Consider the following 17556-nt stretch of genomic DNA (forward strand, 5'->3'; position numbering starts at 1 on the left):
AAGATTTTATCACAGTGAAAAGTTGTTCGTCAATTTAGGTTGCTAATATCAATATAATTTATTGGTCATGTTGTTCCTACAGTAGGAGAGGAGGGAATGGGGTAAAGGGGATGGATGGGGGTTTATTGTTATATTAACCAGCTTGAAGACACATTTTATTAGTGCATGCTCGAATCCATCATGTATTATATATAAATTGCCCTTTCTTAACTTAACATCTTAATAGTCCCTGTATGGGTAAATTTCTAATATTTCCGTTAATTTTTGTGTTAAATGAATGTATTATATACGTGATTGGGGGTTTTTAGGGTCGACTAATTCAAAAATGGGTTCATTTTTTATGTAGATTCAACCATTTGGTATCTAAGAAGAAAAAAAATCAAAAAACCTTACAAACAAAATGGCTTCAGTTTTATCAAAAATTAAATTTATATTTTTTTATCTGCGATTCTTATAAAGGCATATTTTCAATTGAAAATGCAATTTTCTAGGTTATTTTGGGCCATATTATTCTCGCCATATTTATAAAATCACCAATTCCAATATCAACCCACCTTAATGTACTGGGATAAAACAATGGCTGATAAATTGATGTACATCCCCAATTAAGATACACAAAATTAACCCTTCTGTATATTACAATTAGAGATTAAAACGTTTAGACACGCAACTTAATGAAAAACCCTAAAAAAGTTCAATAAAAGTCCCCAAAGTTGTTAAGCCAACTAATAAGAAACGTTATTATAAAACTTTTGGGACTAGTGTAATAAACAGCCTATTGTCCCTTCCCTCCCTCTGTTATATTTACAGATTTAAGTCTTTTTGCAGTTACTTGACCGTCCTACCACGACCGTCTTTGAGATAAAAAAAAATACAGAAGGTTTTATAATTTTTTATTACTATTAGGAAATAAGAATTTTATTTGGGGAAGACAAGAATTTTGATATAATTTTACATAGTTTATATATATATATAATGATTAAAATAATAAAGAATAAAGAAAATTAAAAGAAAAATAGAAATAAAATTTTTTAATGTACCAACTATTCAAATTTGAAAAAATAAAATGGAATATAAAAGACCTAAACAGAATCTTAATGAAAAAAGGTTTTTTCTTATGTGTTTAATGTATAATTCAAAGATTTCATCATACGTTAAAAGGTGAAATATTTTCTAATTGTTTTTTTAAAGGAACGGTGGTTATAAATAGATAGCAAGAAAATTTTATGTCATTTTAAAAACTTAAGTTAAGAATTATTAAAAATGAGGAAAACACTAATTTGGCTTAAAATAATTTATGGATAAGAGGCATTTTTTAATAACTATGATGCTAATATAAAATGTAAAGTTCTGGAATATTTTTCATCTTGATTATATTGCATTATTTTGGCAAACATTCTGTAGTCAGTCAAAACTAAAATAACATACAACAAAAAGGGTGAGGGCGGATGTGCAACTTTTTGAAACCAAAACAAAGAAGAAAAATAGTTATTTACCGCATCGTATTATAGACAGCTTTTAACGGATATAACAAAATTGGTATTGATATTATGATTTTTATTTTAATATTCGTAGAAAATCGAAAATAATACGATACAAAACATGATTTTTCAGTATGGCTTAGATTCTTATCCAGTTGATATTAATTGGTTTCAAAGCTATACTCAAAAATAGTTATAAAAAAACGTTTAGGCCGATGATATTTATATTCAATAAATTACGGCGGTAAATGGTAAATGGCTGTTTCTACTAAGTCCCACATTTTCTAGTATAATAAACTAACTACCAAGCCAAAAAAACATTTTTTTTTAGTTTTTCTTGCATGGTTGCAAAAAGTGGTACATCCACTAATCCCTCTATTTATGAAAATATAATTCTTTTATAATTATAACATCTAAAATATATAAGTGATATAGGAATATGGTTACCAAAGGAAATTTTGTTTGCCCTCAACTTTTTCGCCAGTCATGTAAATACACATAAAGATAAATATTTATATTGCAGATTTTCTAGACTATAAAACGTAGTAATAGAAAAACTACAGGAAAAACTTGTTGGCAACAAAATCAACTGCATGTGTCATATCCCTGCTTATTATGATTATGAAATATGATTGTAATAAAACTTGTAAAAAAAATATAATAATCTAAATTAAAGCAAATGTTTCTGTATTTTCTAGAGGTGTGAGTGAACCTTGGATAGAGGACATTTGGCGATAGGTTCCAAATTTTAGACCAATTTTTGTTGGGGGGAAGGTTGGAAAATAAATTAAATATAAAATAATCCGTCGCCAAAGCGTCATGTCCCTGTATCCTTGAGTATGTGTATTATTTCATTGACTATACCTTTTTGTCAGGTTTTAAATTTGCTTTTTTTCTGAGTAAAAATAATTCATACAAATAGGGTTGGTTTACTCAAAAATAAATCTCCATTACCCAATTGAGAGGAGTTTGGGGTAAATTTAGCTTCCATATATCGATCCCAATATCCCTATCATATCTAAATAATATCATAAAATAAGGTAAATATTTAAATTTAACATACATAATATCATGATTATATTATAATAAAACAAAAAATCACGAAACCTCTACCATAATAATTTACAGAGGTTTGGTGATTTTTAATAAAAGTATAAAATGAAAAAAGAAGAAATAAAACAAAATTATAGCTAATAGTAATACCATTACTGATTACACTTGTTTAAAAATTCAGGTTTCTTAGTTTATTTTTAGGAGAGAAAACAATAAATGATTAATAAAACTACCTTTAAATTTTTCAACTTATTAAAAGTGGCCTATTTTTTTCAATTTTGCAGGTATTGAAGTGTATAAACTAGAACATCACATAAGGTTGTTATTCCATTTAAATTATTTAATAAAAAGGCAATATTTATTAATAAGATTTAAAGATTTGTGATCTTATTTGTTTATTGCTTGAAAAGATACTTAGAGCTCGGCAGCCGAGCGTCAGCCGCGACTAAGCCTCAAATTTAAACCGTTTGGATGCTTTGAATTTTTTTTGTAGGGATTGCCATATTTGGTTCATGTTCGGTTCAGACTTCCAGCGGATTTTTAAAATCAAAGGTTTATTTCCCCGAGGCTTACAGGCGGCTGATGCGCGGTTTCCGAGCCCTGATAATACTACGTGGTAATATTTAAAAATAAATAAATAACCTACACTAAAGGCAATAAATGATCAATAATAAGATTTTAAGAGATGCTTTGAATTGGTACAGGCTTTATCTAAAAGGGAGGGGCGAAAGTGACACTTTTTGAAACCAAAACTAAAAGTCAAAGGAACTCAACTAAAAAAAGAGTTACAGGTCTGAGATTTTGCATGGCAGTTGCTTTATAGGGGTACAATATGGAACTGCGAAGAAACGGCGGCGCAACCACCGAAAACCGCCGAGAAAAGGCAAAAAAAAATTCGGCGGGAAACGGCGGTTTTCGGCGGTTGCGTTGCCGTTTCTTCACAGTTCCATATTGCACCCCTATAAAGCAACTGCCATGCAAAATCTCAGACCTGTAACTCTTTTTTTAGTTGAGTTCCTTTGTTGACTTTCAGTTTTGGTTTCAAAAAGTGTCACTTTCGCCCCCCCCCCCCCCCCCTTTATTTCAGACGATGTTTGTTAAATCATCTAAAGAAAATATAAAGTCATTAGTTCTAAAAACTTCTTAAATCTTATTAATAAATAGCTACCATTCATATTTTAAATTTCCGACAATTATTAAAAATCTATTCTTATAAAATTGTTATTGTAATGCCTGTTTCTTTCTTCTGGACAAAGTGAATTGTGTAAGTTTATCAAATCCTGCCAGAACTCCTGCCCCCGCCACCCCCCGCACAATGTTAACCCCTGCGCCCTTGTACAGAGCGGCCATACCCTCGCTGGCTACTACCTGACGAAGACAGGTCCATGATGATTTGTATTTATCCTGAAAAATAGAAATTGGTTTTAAAATAGTCTTTCACGTCATATTTCCAACATATCTTTGGTGTTTTTGGTCCGATTTTCAAAAAATTTCTAGATTAGGGTATCAAAATCAAATTTCCCGTCGTTCTGACTCTGAATATTAAGGGTTGCACGCGTTTGCTGTTAGTGTGCTAAGGTATTTCACATACTCTTAATTATTAATCATGCGTATGACACAGTAGCAGTATATAAAATTTGACGTTCATGGCGCGTTTAAGGCTTACATTATACTCTGGTAAGCCGAGCGTACTCGGCCCACGGGGTAACGAGTTCGGATTCAACGGGCCCTAGCCTTTAAGTATTCTACCAAACAAACAAGCAGGATTCAATCATACAGAATTATATATTTAAACTGAATAATATTTACAAGTTATGTTTACTATATATATACAACAAAAATATGACAATAGTTAGGGTTGAAGGGGGTGTGGGGCGCTAGGGCTTAGCGCCCGACGGTAGACAGGCTGTGGGGGCAGCGGTGGTAAAAGGGGAGGCAGTGCCTCCCGATTATATAAGTGCATGATGGACTCGTGATAGTTGCATGTTCAAGTCCCCTCCCCACATTTAGGCAGGCTTAGTTTGACCGCCGGGTGCGGGGTTAACAGCGGTCATGAGATGGATAGTGATATAATAGGATTAGTGCGGTGGGTTTGTTATCATAAGTCACAGCGAAGCAACTCTGTATTCGGCCTGTCCGTATGGGTGTCGTATTACCACAACCTCCCCTTCAAGGGTTGCGTGGCTCCTGAGCCACCAGGCCTTGAACCTGGGGATACGACAGCCGGCTCCTGCGCCGGACAGGCAGTTCCTGGGGCACAGCTCGATGGAGGACAGCTCGGGCTACACAGGCTCCTTGGGACACTCGTTGCTCGGTCTGACTGTGGTTGGTGATCAGCATTGTCAGCTCCTGGTTGGCTTCTAGGCGTGGGTTGGCCACGGCCAGGCCTCGCCGCTGGAAATTTTGCCTCGTCTGCAGGATCAGTTCTGTCTCGGCTGGTAACTGGACACGGAGGCCTAGGCAGATTCTGGTGGTTCCTAAGGGTGGAATGGTGATGGCAAAGGGCGCATAGAATTCCATGGGGGCGCCTGCTTGGTTCAGGTTGCTTGGCCTCCTAGCTCCTACCCGGATGGGGATGGCTGTCATCAGCAGGGGGCACATGGCTTCTTCCTCTTCTTCTGGGGCGGCTTCTTCCATCGCAGTGGCTGGCTCTTCTCCTACAGGTCCGCTGCTGGCTGGCAGGTTTTCCATGTCTGCGTCAGGGTTCCAGATGGCATCTCTGAGTGGCTCTGGAGCGGGTGGCGGCGGCGGTGGTTCGTTGGGTTGCTCCTGCAGGTTTTCCTCCACTGGGTCACGATCTTGGCCGCTAGGCTGTGGGGCGGCTGCGGCTGGCTGGTGCACTGGGAACTCTCCTGGGTTGCTAGCTGCGGGCGCCGCCGCTCCAACTGGCAGCTCGGTGGCATCCTCGTCGCCGTCCACGTCAACTTGGATGTCTTCTGGGATCTGGTGGGCAGTCACATCTCCAGTGTATTGGCGCAGTCGGCCTACATGCGCGGTAACTTCTGAGATCCTGGCTACTGGAGAGGCAGGTTTGATGACATAATGGACTTCTGTAGCTTTCCTCACTACTTTCCAGGGGCCAGTCCATCTCTTGGTAATCTTGGCTGCTTTTCCTGGCACCAGGCGAGGGGCCAGGTACCAGACCAAGTCTCCAACCTCATACTTGGCCGTGCCTTCGTAAGCTGCCGCGCTCCTCCTGATGGCTCCCTCCTCCTTTTGCTGGATGGCATCATAAACTGCATAGTAGCGCTGCAACAGAGCTTGGACGTTGGCTGGAACTGAAGCATATTCGGTCTCTGGCAGCCGTAGCACCATGTCCACCGGAAGTTTGGCCTCTCTCCCAAAGAAGGCCAGGAACGGGGTCACACCAGTGGATCTACAGGCCTTGGTGTTGTAGGCAAAGGCGATGGCAGGCAGGTGGGGCTCCCAGTTGTTATCGTCTCTATCTAGGAACAGGCGCATGCCTGTGTTGAGCGTCCTATGAAACCTCTCCACTCGGTTGGACTGCGGATTGTAGGGTGGTGGATGTGTCAGGCCAATCTCGAGCCGGGAGGCCAGTTCCTGGAATACCTGGCCGGTAAATTCCATTCCATTGTCGGAATGGATCTTCAGGGGGCATCCGAACGTGGCCAGGTGGCGGTGCAACAGGGCTTCAGCCACCGTGAGGGTGCGCTTGTTGGGGATGGCGTAGAGGCTGACAAACCGGCTAAATCCATCTTGGCAGGTGAGGATGTAGCGGTTCCCAGCTGGGGTCTCTGGCAGTGGCCCCACCAGGTCGATGAATAGGACTTGCTGTGGATACCCCTGGCGGGAGGGCACGTGGATCCCCTGCTTCAGCCTCTCCTTGGTAACTTTCTGAACACACTCAGGGCAGGTTTGTACCATCAGGCGGACGTCACGGGCCAGGTTGGGCCACCAGAAGTGCATGGCAACGCGGGCGATAGTTGCGTCCATCCCAAAGTGCCCCGCCATGGGGGTCCCATGGGCTAGAAAGAACGCATCCTGCTGGAGGGCCGAAGGCAGCAGGTATCTTGTCCTCTCTCCTGTCAGAGTCTGGTCAGTGGTGGTGAGGCAGCCATGCTCGTCGAGCCCCAGGGCTGAGAAGCGGCTGGCGTACTGCTGCTCGTCTCGTTCCTTGCCTCGCAGCTCAGCCTTGGTTGGGGCCTTGCCATCAGCCACCCATTGGCGGACACGGAGCAGGAGGGGGTCCTGTGTCTGGGCTTCCAATACTCTAGCTGAATCCAGTCGGGCGGCAGGAGGCCGGCTAGCTGCGGGCTCCCCTAGCTGGGCCAGGTTGTGGATATACTCAGCCTGCTCTGCTAATTCTTCGGCGCTAGCCGTTGGCATGTTGGCATCTTCCCGGCGGCTGAGGGCGTCGGCGTTGGTATTCTGGGTGCCAGGCCTGTGGCAGACGGTAAAGTCTAAGGCCGCTAGCTCCTCCTGCCAGCGGGCCACCATCCCTGTGGATGTGTTCAGTGATTTCATCTGTAGCAGGGCAGAGGAATCAGTGTTGATCTGGAAGCTGCGGTAGGACAAGATGCCGTGGAATTTTCGGATCCCATAGATAATGGCGGCCATCTCTCCCTTCCAGGACGGGTAGCGCGTCTCAGGGTCGGTTGTCTTGCGCCCCACGGCGGCAATCAGCCTCTCCTTGCCCTCCTGGCACTGACTCAGTATGGCAGAGATGGCGCGGCTGCTGAAATCTGTGGTGAGCTGGAACACTGCTGGTAAATCAAACCTGGGCGGCGCTCGGATGGGGGCCTGTCGGAACTTGTCCTTGAGTTGCAGCAGCTGGGCTTCCATCTCAGGCGTCCAGGTTAGGGCCTTGGCCGTCTTCTGCCGATTCATCTCGTAGGTGAGGTCTGCATACTCTGGGATGAACAGGCGGTAGTATCCAAAGAAGCCCAGCAACGCCAGCAAATCCTTGGGGGTGCTAGGGGCTGGCCAGTCCAAGATGCGGTCAATATAGTCCTCTTGCATGGCTATCCCCTCTCGGCTGAGGGTGTGACCCAGATAATCCACCTTGGACCGGAACAGCTTGGTCTTGGCTGGCTTGAGGCGGATCCCTCCCCTGCGGTGGGCTTCCAAGACCTCTCGGAGCCTGGCCAGGTGGGCCCAGGTATCCTGGTGGAAGGTCAAGACGTCGTCAAGGTATGACTGGAGGTTGGCGGTGCCTAGTGGGTTTAGGACCCCTGCAATAAACCTGGAATAGACAGACGGTGCCGTAGCCAGGCCAAAGGGCATCCTTTTCCATTGATACAAGCCCCTGGGGGTGGTGAAGGCGGTGCAGGGCCGGCTATCTTCAGACACACGGATGGTGTAGTATGCGGCCACCGCGTCTAGAGCACTGTAGACACGGTGCCCGCCAGCTCGTTCCACCAATTGCTGGATCCTAGGCAGGGGGTAGCTGTCCAGCTCCAGACACTTGTTGAGGGCCCTGTAGTCGACGGCCCAGCGGGTGCTCCCGTCCTTCTTCTTGATGGGCACCAGGGGGCTGCTCCAGGCGGAGTCCGACGGCTCTATGACTCCTTCCTGCAGCCAAGTGTCCAGTTGTTTCTCCAGTTCAGCCTCTTGCCGCGGGTTCAGATCCCTAAATCTCTGGCGGATCGGCTGGGTCCCTGGCTTGAGGCGCAGCTGCAATTCAACCACATCTGTGCAGCCGGGGGTAGAATTGGAGAAGACGTCCCTGTACTCTGACAACGTAGTCCAGACCTCCTTCTTGAGCAAGGGGTCCTTGCGTAGGAACTCATTGTCTTCCATCTCCAAGGCCTCCCACAGCTCTTGCATGTCTATAGGCTCAGCAGGTTCTTGGACCGAGTGAAGACGCGGGGGAGGCGTATCAGAGACCTCCAGAATGTCAGGTTTGACCAGCTCCCCTGCCACTGGGAGGCCAGCATCCAGCAAGAGGGGCACCTCCCCCTCATTGACCACCAGTACTCTAAACACAGTGGCAGAGCCAGGCCTGTGGGCATACAGGCCCTCTGGAATAACAAGGTCCTCCCCAAACCTCTGTTCTGGGGCAGCTAGTTGAATGGCATCCTTGGTGCGATGGCCTACTAGCTCAACAGGGACTGCCATAACCCCGCGGCCAGGCAGGACCACCCGCTTGGCTGTGCGGAGCTGGGGTGGTTGACCGTCAGTTGGAGTGACAGCGCTCAGCCTATACGTGGCTGGTGAGGGGTCAGCCTTGGCTCCGGGACCCACCGGCCGCGACTTGACGGGCTCGGCTTCTGGAGAGGCTGACGGGTCGGAGCCAGGCTTGGCTCCGGGGGCGTCCGGCCACGATTTGACGGGCTCGGCGCTGGGAGAGGCCAAAATGCTGGGTCCAGCTTTGGCTCCGTGGGCGTCCGGCCGCGACTTGACGGGCACGGCGCCGGGAGAGGCTGGGGCCTGAGAGTTGAGTGTGGCTCCGGGTACATCAGACCGCGACTTGACGGGTCTGGACTCGGGCTTGGCTGGTGGACTGGCTGGAGGTCCCAGGTAGAGGGGGCCAGGTGGACACGGCTGGCCGTTGATAAAAATGTCGGAGGAGAAGATTGGTTCTGGAGGGCTGGCAATCTCAGGAAACGTTGTTGGCAGGCTCTCCCTTGGCACCTTGGGCACTGGGGGCAACCCCATGGCTAGCAGGTTAGCGCCCTTGTGTGCGTTGAGCTCAGCGTCCACCCAGTGTGTGCCTTTCTCAACCACACGCGGCTGCTCAGGCAGGGGGCCTGGCAGAGGCCCCTCATAGCTTAGCTCTCTCTCGGCTGTCTCCCGGTCAATGGGGACGCCACGGAGTGGGATAAACTCCCCACGCGCCCACAAGCAAGGTGGTTGCATGTCGAAACAGAGCCTAGTTCCGAACTCCTTGAGAAAATACCCTCCTAAGTTCAGAGGGTGGGAGAGATTTCGGACCACAGTCACGTGGTATAGATGGAGTATAAGAGTGTGTGAAACTGCCATATATAACTCTTTTAATTTTCCAATTACCTGGAGGGGCTGGCCTTCCTCATTAGCAGTCAGGATCTGGGTGTTGTCCGGAATCAACATGCGTTGCACGCCCATCGCGTGCATGAGGTGCTCAGAAATTACAGCAGACCCTGGTACACGGTTGCCAGAATCAACCATGGCATCAACCTGTACATGCTGGGCAGGGTCAGGAGTAGGAAACCTCACCCTGATATGGCAGGGGAAGTGGAGGTCCTGCCCTTGAGACAAGGGGGCCTCTCGTTCGGCTGGGGTTGGCAGAAACTTTGGTGGTGGTCGCACCGCAGCTATGGTGGTATCGCTTACCATGGTGGCTTAGACTGTAGCTTCGAATCACTAGAGCTTATTAATTATCACTTGGTCAACAATTTTATATTTATTTTTATCACTTGGTTGACTTTTTATACACAATGATGTGTTGTTATCACTAGGAGCTCTAGGTGTGATTCTGGAAGCACTGGCAGCAGGGAATGTCCGTCCTGCAAGGTTCAGAGGGGTGACGGCGGTAGGGAATGACCCGTCCTACAGCGCCGCTGGTTCGAATCCCGACAAATGGCGGCAGGGAATGGCCCGTCCTACAGCGCCTCGGGTTCGAATCCTGGGGGGCAGCGGCAGGGAATGTCCCGTCCTGCCGTGCCTGTGGCTCAAAATCTGCTATCCGTCGCAGTGGTAGGGCTTACTTGTGTGCTGAAGCTTCGCAGCCACACATTGCCTTCTTAGGGAGACCAGCACACAGCTGTCTGTCTCGTAGGTTTGGCCTGGGTGTCCTGGGGCTTGTCCCAGCTACACTTGCCAATTTAGACTCAGTTTTGTAGCCGTCTGAGCTAAATTATCCGGTTGCCGTGGCTGCGCACCTAGCGCTACTCCTACACGACACGGAAAAAGCGTCTTAACTGGCGCTTTTAGCAGGCTAAATCTGCTTGCCGTAGGCCAGAGGCCCACATATTGCGTTCAAATTGATGGAAATTCGACCTAAAAAGGCCGTCTCACGGGTCAGTTGGCGGCTGATTGTCCCCTTACTTGCCAAAGGGTCCAATCAGAGGTAGAATAGGCTAGTTTCTGTAAGGCTCGATTGAAACACGCTGACACCAAGTTCTGGTAAGCCGAGCGTACTCGGCCCACGGGGTAACGAGTTCGGATTCAACGGGCCCTAGCCTTTAAGTATTCTACCAAACAAACAAGCAGGATTCAATCATACAGAATTATATATTTAAACTGAATAATATTTACAAGTTATGTTTACTATATATATACAACAAAAATATGACAATAGTTAGGGTTGAAGGGGGTGTGGGGCGCTAGGGCTTAGCGCCCGACGGTAGACAGGCTGTGGGGGCAGCGGTGGTAAAAGGGGAGGCAGTGCCTCCCGATTATATAAGTGCATGATGGACTCGTGATAGTTGCATGTTCAAGTCCCCTCCCCACATTTAGGCAGGCTTAGTTTGACCGCCGGGTGCGGGGTTAACAGCGGTCATGAGATGGATAGTGATATAATAGGATTAGTGCGGTGGGTTTGTTATCATAAGTCACAGCGAAGCAACTCTGTATTCGGCCTGTCCGTATGGGTGTCGTATTACCACAATACCTTACCACCTAAAAACTGATTAAAGATAAAAAATCTACTGTTATTAGGTTGAAATTGAAGTTAGACAAGTATATAATGGGGTTTGTAAACTGTTATGGTGCCATTTCTACCTTCTGTCCAACGGTCATCATCATCCTGCGCTTGATTGTATCCACCGGATAAGCCGCCAGTCCAGCGGTCACAGTGACCAGCCAGCCCAGCAGGAACACATGCACCCAGGAGCCCTCCTCTTTCAGTACAATTGGCTTGAGGCTGTCATACAGACCAAAGTAGAGGCCTCTGTAGATGAAGATACAAGTACATGACACTGCAAAGCCGCGGTACAAACCTCGAACACCATCACTCCTGAAAATTAGTAAAATTAGACATTAGAATTTTACTTTATTTATTAAGGGGCTAACAAAAAAAAAGTTAAATATCGTGGATACTGTTCTAAAGTCAAATTTTGAAATTACTTTTTCCTTGTTTCGATTTCTATTAAACTTGCCATGAACATTCTGTAATTGACTTTATGCTAACTCTTGGTATTATTTGTTGTTTTTAAACTATATTCTCCAATTCTAAAAAACTTTGTTTTAAATGCTTTATCAAATGTTAATTTTTGTCAGTTATAGATAGCTTCAATGGCTTATACATAATCCAAATAAATACAAATTATTCTGCAAAATACAAAAAAAAAACTGGAACCTTATTGTCTGTCTGTAAACATCAATGATGCCAGAATATTGTCGTGTTCCTCCATTTTTGGCATCAACTGCTAACCTAGAAAAAAAAGAGATTGTTTTAGAAAAATTTATTATAAGGAAGTTTTTACACATTAAGATCTATATTCAAATACATACGTCTTCAGCAATATTAAAATTGTGAATAGTTCATGTCAGGACTCGTTAGTGAATCGTTAGAAGTGGGTGTAATTAAAAAGCCACCAAATTAAAACTTTTGGTATCCCAACAGATTATATTGATTGACAGCTGAGATGGGTTCTTAAAAAACATGTATCGCTATGTCAAGTGTTGACAGGTCTAACTTTTGAATGAATAATTTATGAAATCATGATTATTGGATTGTTATGACATCATGTAAACAAAATTAGCAGAATACCTTATCATTAGGATTGGCCCATTGAAAACAGAAAAAATATATATATTTATGTTTACCTAGTTCTGGTGTAATCAATACTCTGTACAAATACAAGGGAAAGGGAACCTGCGCAGCCGCCAGACAAAATATTCTAAAACAAATATTTCAAATAATTGGTGCTTTTTCACACGGTGAATGTTGAAAACAAAAAACTCCTCCCCTATTTTTAAAATAAAGTTAAAATAAGGGAGAGGTTGCTTGTTTCTTAAGCCTAACCCCTGTGAGAGCTCTAAATCTACAGGTCGTATACCTGCGGTGCCCTAACCCTACGGGGCTACCCAGTACCCAATATGACCAAACCTAACCTGACGTAATGAACAAACAAACGAAAAACTATAACCGACAACCCTCCACGTATTTTCAAATAAAGGGGGATAATGATTATTTATGCTTAACAAGACACTTTGAGGGATAAGGCCGAATTATGGCGTAAAATAGTTTAAAAAATTGCGCCCACTAATTAAAATTCTTTGAATTCATTGAGTCTTTGTTGATTGTATGTGTTTTAGTCAAATAACCAACACACAATAAAAACACATCCGAAAAACAACAGGGACATCAGATGAAAAGGATAAAACACTATGTTACAAGTCCATTACAGACAAACAGACCAATGCACATTACTTACACGGTAGCCACAAAACTAATAAAATATGCTAAAACTGTACTTTATGCAAAGCCAAGCCCATCCGATTTGCAAGATAATTCACATTGAATTTTAAAAATTAAAACTTATCCTCGATCACTTAACCTCTGTCCGTCCGTCTTTAGTCCTAAGTATGGCTTTGAAACATGTTAATATCCAGTGGATTAAAACTTGTTCCCATCCATACTGGAAAATCAAGTATAGCATAGAATTACAGACAATCACGAATACAGATTAATACCAGTTGCGTTCGCTTGACCCTTCAGCCCCTCGAGTCTAACAAAACTGGTTTTATCTTATAATATTTTAATATCCACGAAAAGCTGTCTATAATACGATCCGATAAATAACTATTCTTTTTAGAAGATTTAAATGCTGTTGTACTCTACAGCAAGATTAAAAAGAAATAGAGTGAACTGTCAATATAGATGAATGTGACCTAGTTACAGAGTAGCTTTGCTAAAACCAATATACCAGTTTATTGTCTTTTAGTTCCTCTTTGGATATAACCGTCCTAGTTTAATTTGACACCTTAAGATCAAAGGAACAAAAAGCTATTACTTTTCTCAAAAAAAAATATTTTAGTAAAGGGGGGAGGCGAAAGTGACACTTTTGGAAACCAAAACTAAAAGTAAACAAAGGAACTCAACTAAAAAAAGAGTTACAGGTCTGAGATTTTGCATGGCAGTTGCTTTATAGGGGTAAAATATGGAACTGCGAAGAAACGGCGGCGCAACCGCCAAAAACCGCCGTTTCCCGCCGAATTTTTTTTTGCCTTTTCTCGGCGGTTTTCGGCGGTTGCGACGCCGTTTCTTTACAGTTTCATATTGTACCCCTAAAAAGCAACTGTCATGCAAAATGTCAGACCTGTAACTCTTTTTTTAGTTAAGTTCCTTTAACTTTTAGTTTTGGTTTCAAAAAGTGTCACTTTCGCCCCCTCCCTTTGAATTTAAATATTGATCAAATATTTTTTATTCAAATTTTAATTGTCTGTGGAACAAGAACGAAATTGGTTTCATTTGTGGCTTCGAAACCGATTAATATCCACTGGATTAGAACCCAGGGGCGTCCAAGCTTTTTATTTTGGGGGGGGTAAAATCTTTTTAAGGGGGGGGTAAATCGTTTTTTGGGGGGGGGGGGTAAAATAGCGCGAAGCGCGCCGCAAATTTTTTTTACCCCGGGGGTAAAATTTGCTTGGGGGGGGGTAATTACCCCCCCTGAAACCTGTTGGCAGGGGTAAATTTAGTTTACCCCCCCCAAAATTTACCCCCGGGTTAAAATTTTTGGGGGGGGTAATTTAAATTTTATTAAATATATGGTATTAAAAATGCGCGCGAAGCGCGCAAAAATTTTTTTTATTAGAGATTTTTTATTTTGGGGGGTATTTACCCCCCCATAAATGGTTGGGTGTGCCTACGGCACCCCCAGGGTAGGGGTAAATTTTAAATGGGGGGGGGGGGGTAATCGCCCCATTACCTCCCCCCCCTTGGACGCGTATGTTAGAACCGGTAAAAAGTCGTGTATAGCATTGTATTTAAAACAATTTTTCACAAATATTGAAATAAAAATAATAAAATTAGTACCAGTTTAACCTAACATCAGAGGTATTATAGTAGAAGGTTTCAAATCCAGTGTACGATTCTAACATGCATGAATAATCAGAGTTCTTCTAACTACAATACTTAAGGACTAACTTTAAGAGTAGACTTTTAAAAATGAAAAATTAGTGGAAGCAATTTAATATTCAAATAATTAAAGGAAAAATACTTTTGAAGTCGATTTTTATTGTTTCAAGAAAAAAAACTAAATCTTCGTGATTTATCACAGACATGAAATCATCTTGTACAGATAAATTGTACAGATTTTATAAAAAATGGGATCATGGAAAGGAAACGAAGTAGCGGGTTTTGTCGTATTTTCACAGTAGCATTTGATAGATTATTTTAGGTTAGGTTAGGTAAAGTAGATGTTAATGATATCCCCGAAGTTTTAAAGCCCCTCGCAGTGGCTAGAAATAGGAGAAAATCTACTGTGAAAATACTGTGGTAGGGGGCATACGGACAGGCCTTTTCCAGAGTATACTATGCTCCGTGTTTACCAAATAACACCCGGACGTTAATCCCCGGCTTATCACAATTCTAGCCAGCCCATTTTTGGCCATTGTTTGATCATCAGAGACAGTGGTCAACTTATCCACCGCTGATAACGAGAGGGGCGCTGCCCCTCCCCACTTCATGCTCCAGCAACCTACCCCTACCACAATACGACGAAACTCACTAATTCACATTCGCTCCATGATCCCTAAGTTTTTGTATTTGTGCTAAATTAAATTTGCGATAACATCCAGTAAATGTCAGAAAAATTAACAAACCACCCAATGCTTAGACACAAAAGCATTCTTTATGATTTATCTAATATTAGTAATGACAAAAAAAGTGTGTGATTAATATGCTTTTGTCATTAAATGATGTAGTGCGTTGCTCTTGACACTTTGAACTTAACAAAACATTCGATGCTACTTAGACAAAAATAGCTTAAAACATAAATCTTGACAAAATCATTGCTGGAAGGTGTAAGATCACATTGGCCTCATTTGTACACAGTCCTCTTTTATTGTTAACCTTTTTTAGGATTGGAATCCTCACCCCTGCAGGGTCTCACATAATCCAACTTACCCAAAACAACAAAAAAAATCGTCAAATTCAAATCTACGTCAATTTAAAGCCCAATTAGTTATTAAAAGCCGCCTATTAACAAAAAAACATAAAATATTGTATCAATGCTAAGATAAAACTAAAGAAATCGATATTTTTTATAAAAGCATAGCTACTTCAAAACTAGTTTTTTGTTGATCAATAAACATGTTTTTGTTTACAATTCGCTCTCCATGTCCACAAACATTTCCAAACCAGTCTAAACACGACTTACACATAAAACACTTACAATAGCGTTGCTAAATCAGCTATTTTACACATATACACTTACAATAGCGTTGCTAAATCAGCTATTTTAAACGTTAATTCTGTATTAAATATTAGCGGGTTCGCCCCTAGAATTTGAGAATCTGCGCTACATGTGAACATACATTATCTTGTCTATTGCTAAATCAGCTATTTTACACATATACACTTACAATAGCGTTGCTAAATCAGCTATTTTACACATATACACTTACAATAGCGTTGCTAAATCAGCTATTTTAAACGTTAATTCTGTATTAAATATTAGCGGGTTCGCCCCTAGAATTTGAGAATCTGCGCTACATGTGAACATACATTATCTTGTCTATTCTTTAAAGAAAATGTCTGATCATGATGTCATGGTTCATTTCACATATTCACTCATTTAAATAATTTTACAAAAAAACCTTTGTTTTAATTGCAATTTTGTCATTAATCTTAAGGGATTAGACAATCGACAATAAATTGTTGTGCACCCGAAATTATGGTTTATAAAATTACCCCTTTGTTATATTACAATTGGAAAAGTTTTGACCAATGAATCAAGATTTAATGAAAATCCCCACAGTTTCTAAATATTTGAATTTGTTTATTAAAACTGAGGGAACCAAAAAAATTTGCTGTCCAATGTCCTCTCCATCCCAGAATTATGGAGTTAATTGACATTTTGCTAACTTTTTCAAATAATTTTTTTAAAACAGTGAAATTTATTTGTAATGTTTTAACCTTTTTTTTTAATTTTCATTCTTCTTTTATTAACAAGTGGCATTGCAGTGGAAAATTGGGGGATATTTTTTCTTTGGTCTTTACTCTTAGTAAAAGGTTGACAATGCAATGTCTTTGAAAAATAGCCTAAAACTTGCATAAGACTAATACTAAGCTTTTTTGTGAACTCTTAAAATAATATGTGCAAGGGTTTCCAACTCATATATTTAGAACAATATCTAAATTCAAAATTGTAATTTTAGAAACGCATAAACTTTTTAAAACAAAAATAATTAACCTTTGAAAATTTTTCCACATAAAGAGCGTTTTTGCTAGGTTTGAAAATTTTCTTAATTTCATCTTTGAAAGCAAAGTTGAGAGCTTGCTGAGGGAAATATCTGATGACACTGGCCAGGTTGCCTCTCCAGAATCCAACTACTCCTTCATTCCTGAAAATAATATCATCCTATTATATAAAGTAGTAAGCGTTTTTTGTCTGTCCCGAAGGATCTCGCTAACCGCTGAACCGATATTGTTCTCCTTTACAGTGAAGCTTCTTATAGGTCCTGGGAAGGTTTTAAACTATATTTGGGTAGGGTGTCCCCCCCCCCAACAAAAATATTTTTTTTATTCTTTTGAAACTCAAACTTCATATTGGATGAGGTCGACCTTTCCCCCTCCTAACTTAACTGCCCCTAGAGGCTTCTAGGGGCGTAGCCGCTAGTCTTATGATAAAGTAACAAGATGTGTCAAGTGTCTCTAGAGGCCTCTATGGACGTTGCAGCTAGTATCGATCGAAAAAAAATCACAAAACCTATATGTGGTTTTCAGCTGTCGTTGGGGTGGCAACATATAGTAAAATTGACGACCTCTCCATTTGCTCCCCAAATATTATTTAAGATTTATTTCACTTCTCGGTTATACTTTATACCTAGGACGGGATGCACCACGAGATCTTACTTTGTTATATCTCTCTAAAAACTAAGGTCATGATTATACGGTCAATTTTCCTTCAGACTT

At 42.4% G+C, this 17556-nt stretch overlaps 1 protein-coding gene across 1 annotated transcript in view; it reads right to left on the reverse strand.

Moving 5' to 3' along the window:
* Positions 1–3679: 3679 nt before the first annotated feature.
* LOC145316083 (uncharacterized) overlaps positions 3680–17556 on the reverse strand; it is a 40748-nt gene continuing 26871 nt past the window's right edge. The window contains exons 3-7 of the mRNA XM_080156377.1: positions 16835–16985; positions 12243–12316; positions 11773–11847; positions 11196–11430; positions 3680–3938 (exon numbers count right to left, since the gene is read on the reverse strand). Coding sequence (XP_080012503.1) covers positions 3756–3938; positions 11196–11430; positions 11773–11847; positions 12243–12316; positions 16835–16985 — 718 coding nt within the window. The 3' untranslated portion in view covers positions 3680–3755. The remainder of the gene's footprint in view (positions 3939–11195; positions 11431–11772; positions 11848–12242; positions 12317–16834; positions 16986–17556) is intronic.

The sequence above is a fragment of the Acartia tonsa genome, chromosome 4, assembly GCF_053477335.1.
Source record: "Acartia tonsa isolate MP-2025a chromosome 4, ASM5347733v1, whole genome shotgun sequence".
NCBI classification, from domain to species: domain Eukaryota; kingdom Metazoa; phylum Arthropoda; class Copepoda; order Calanoida; family Acartiidae; genus Acartia; species Acartia tonsa.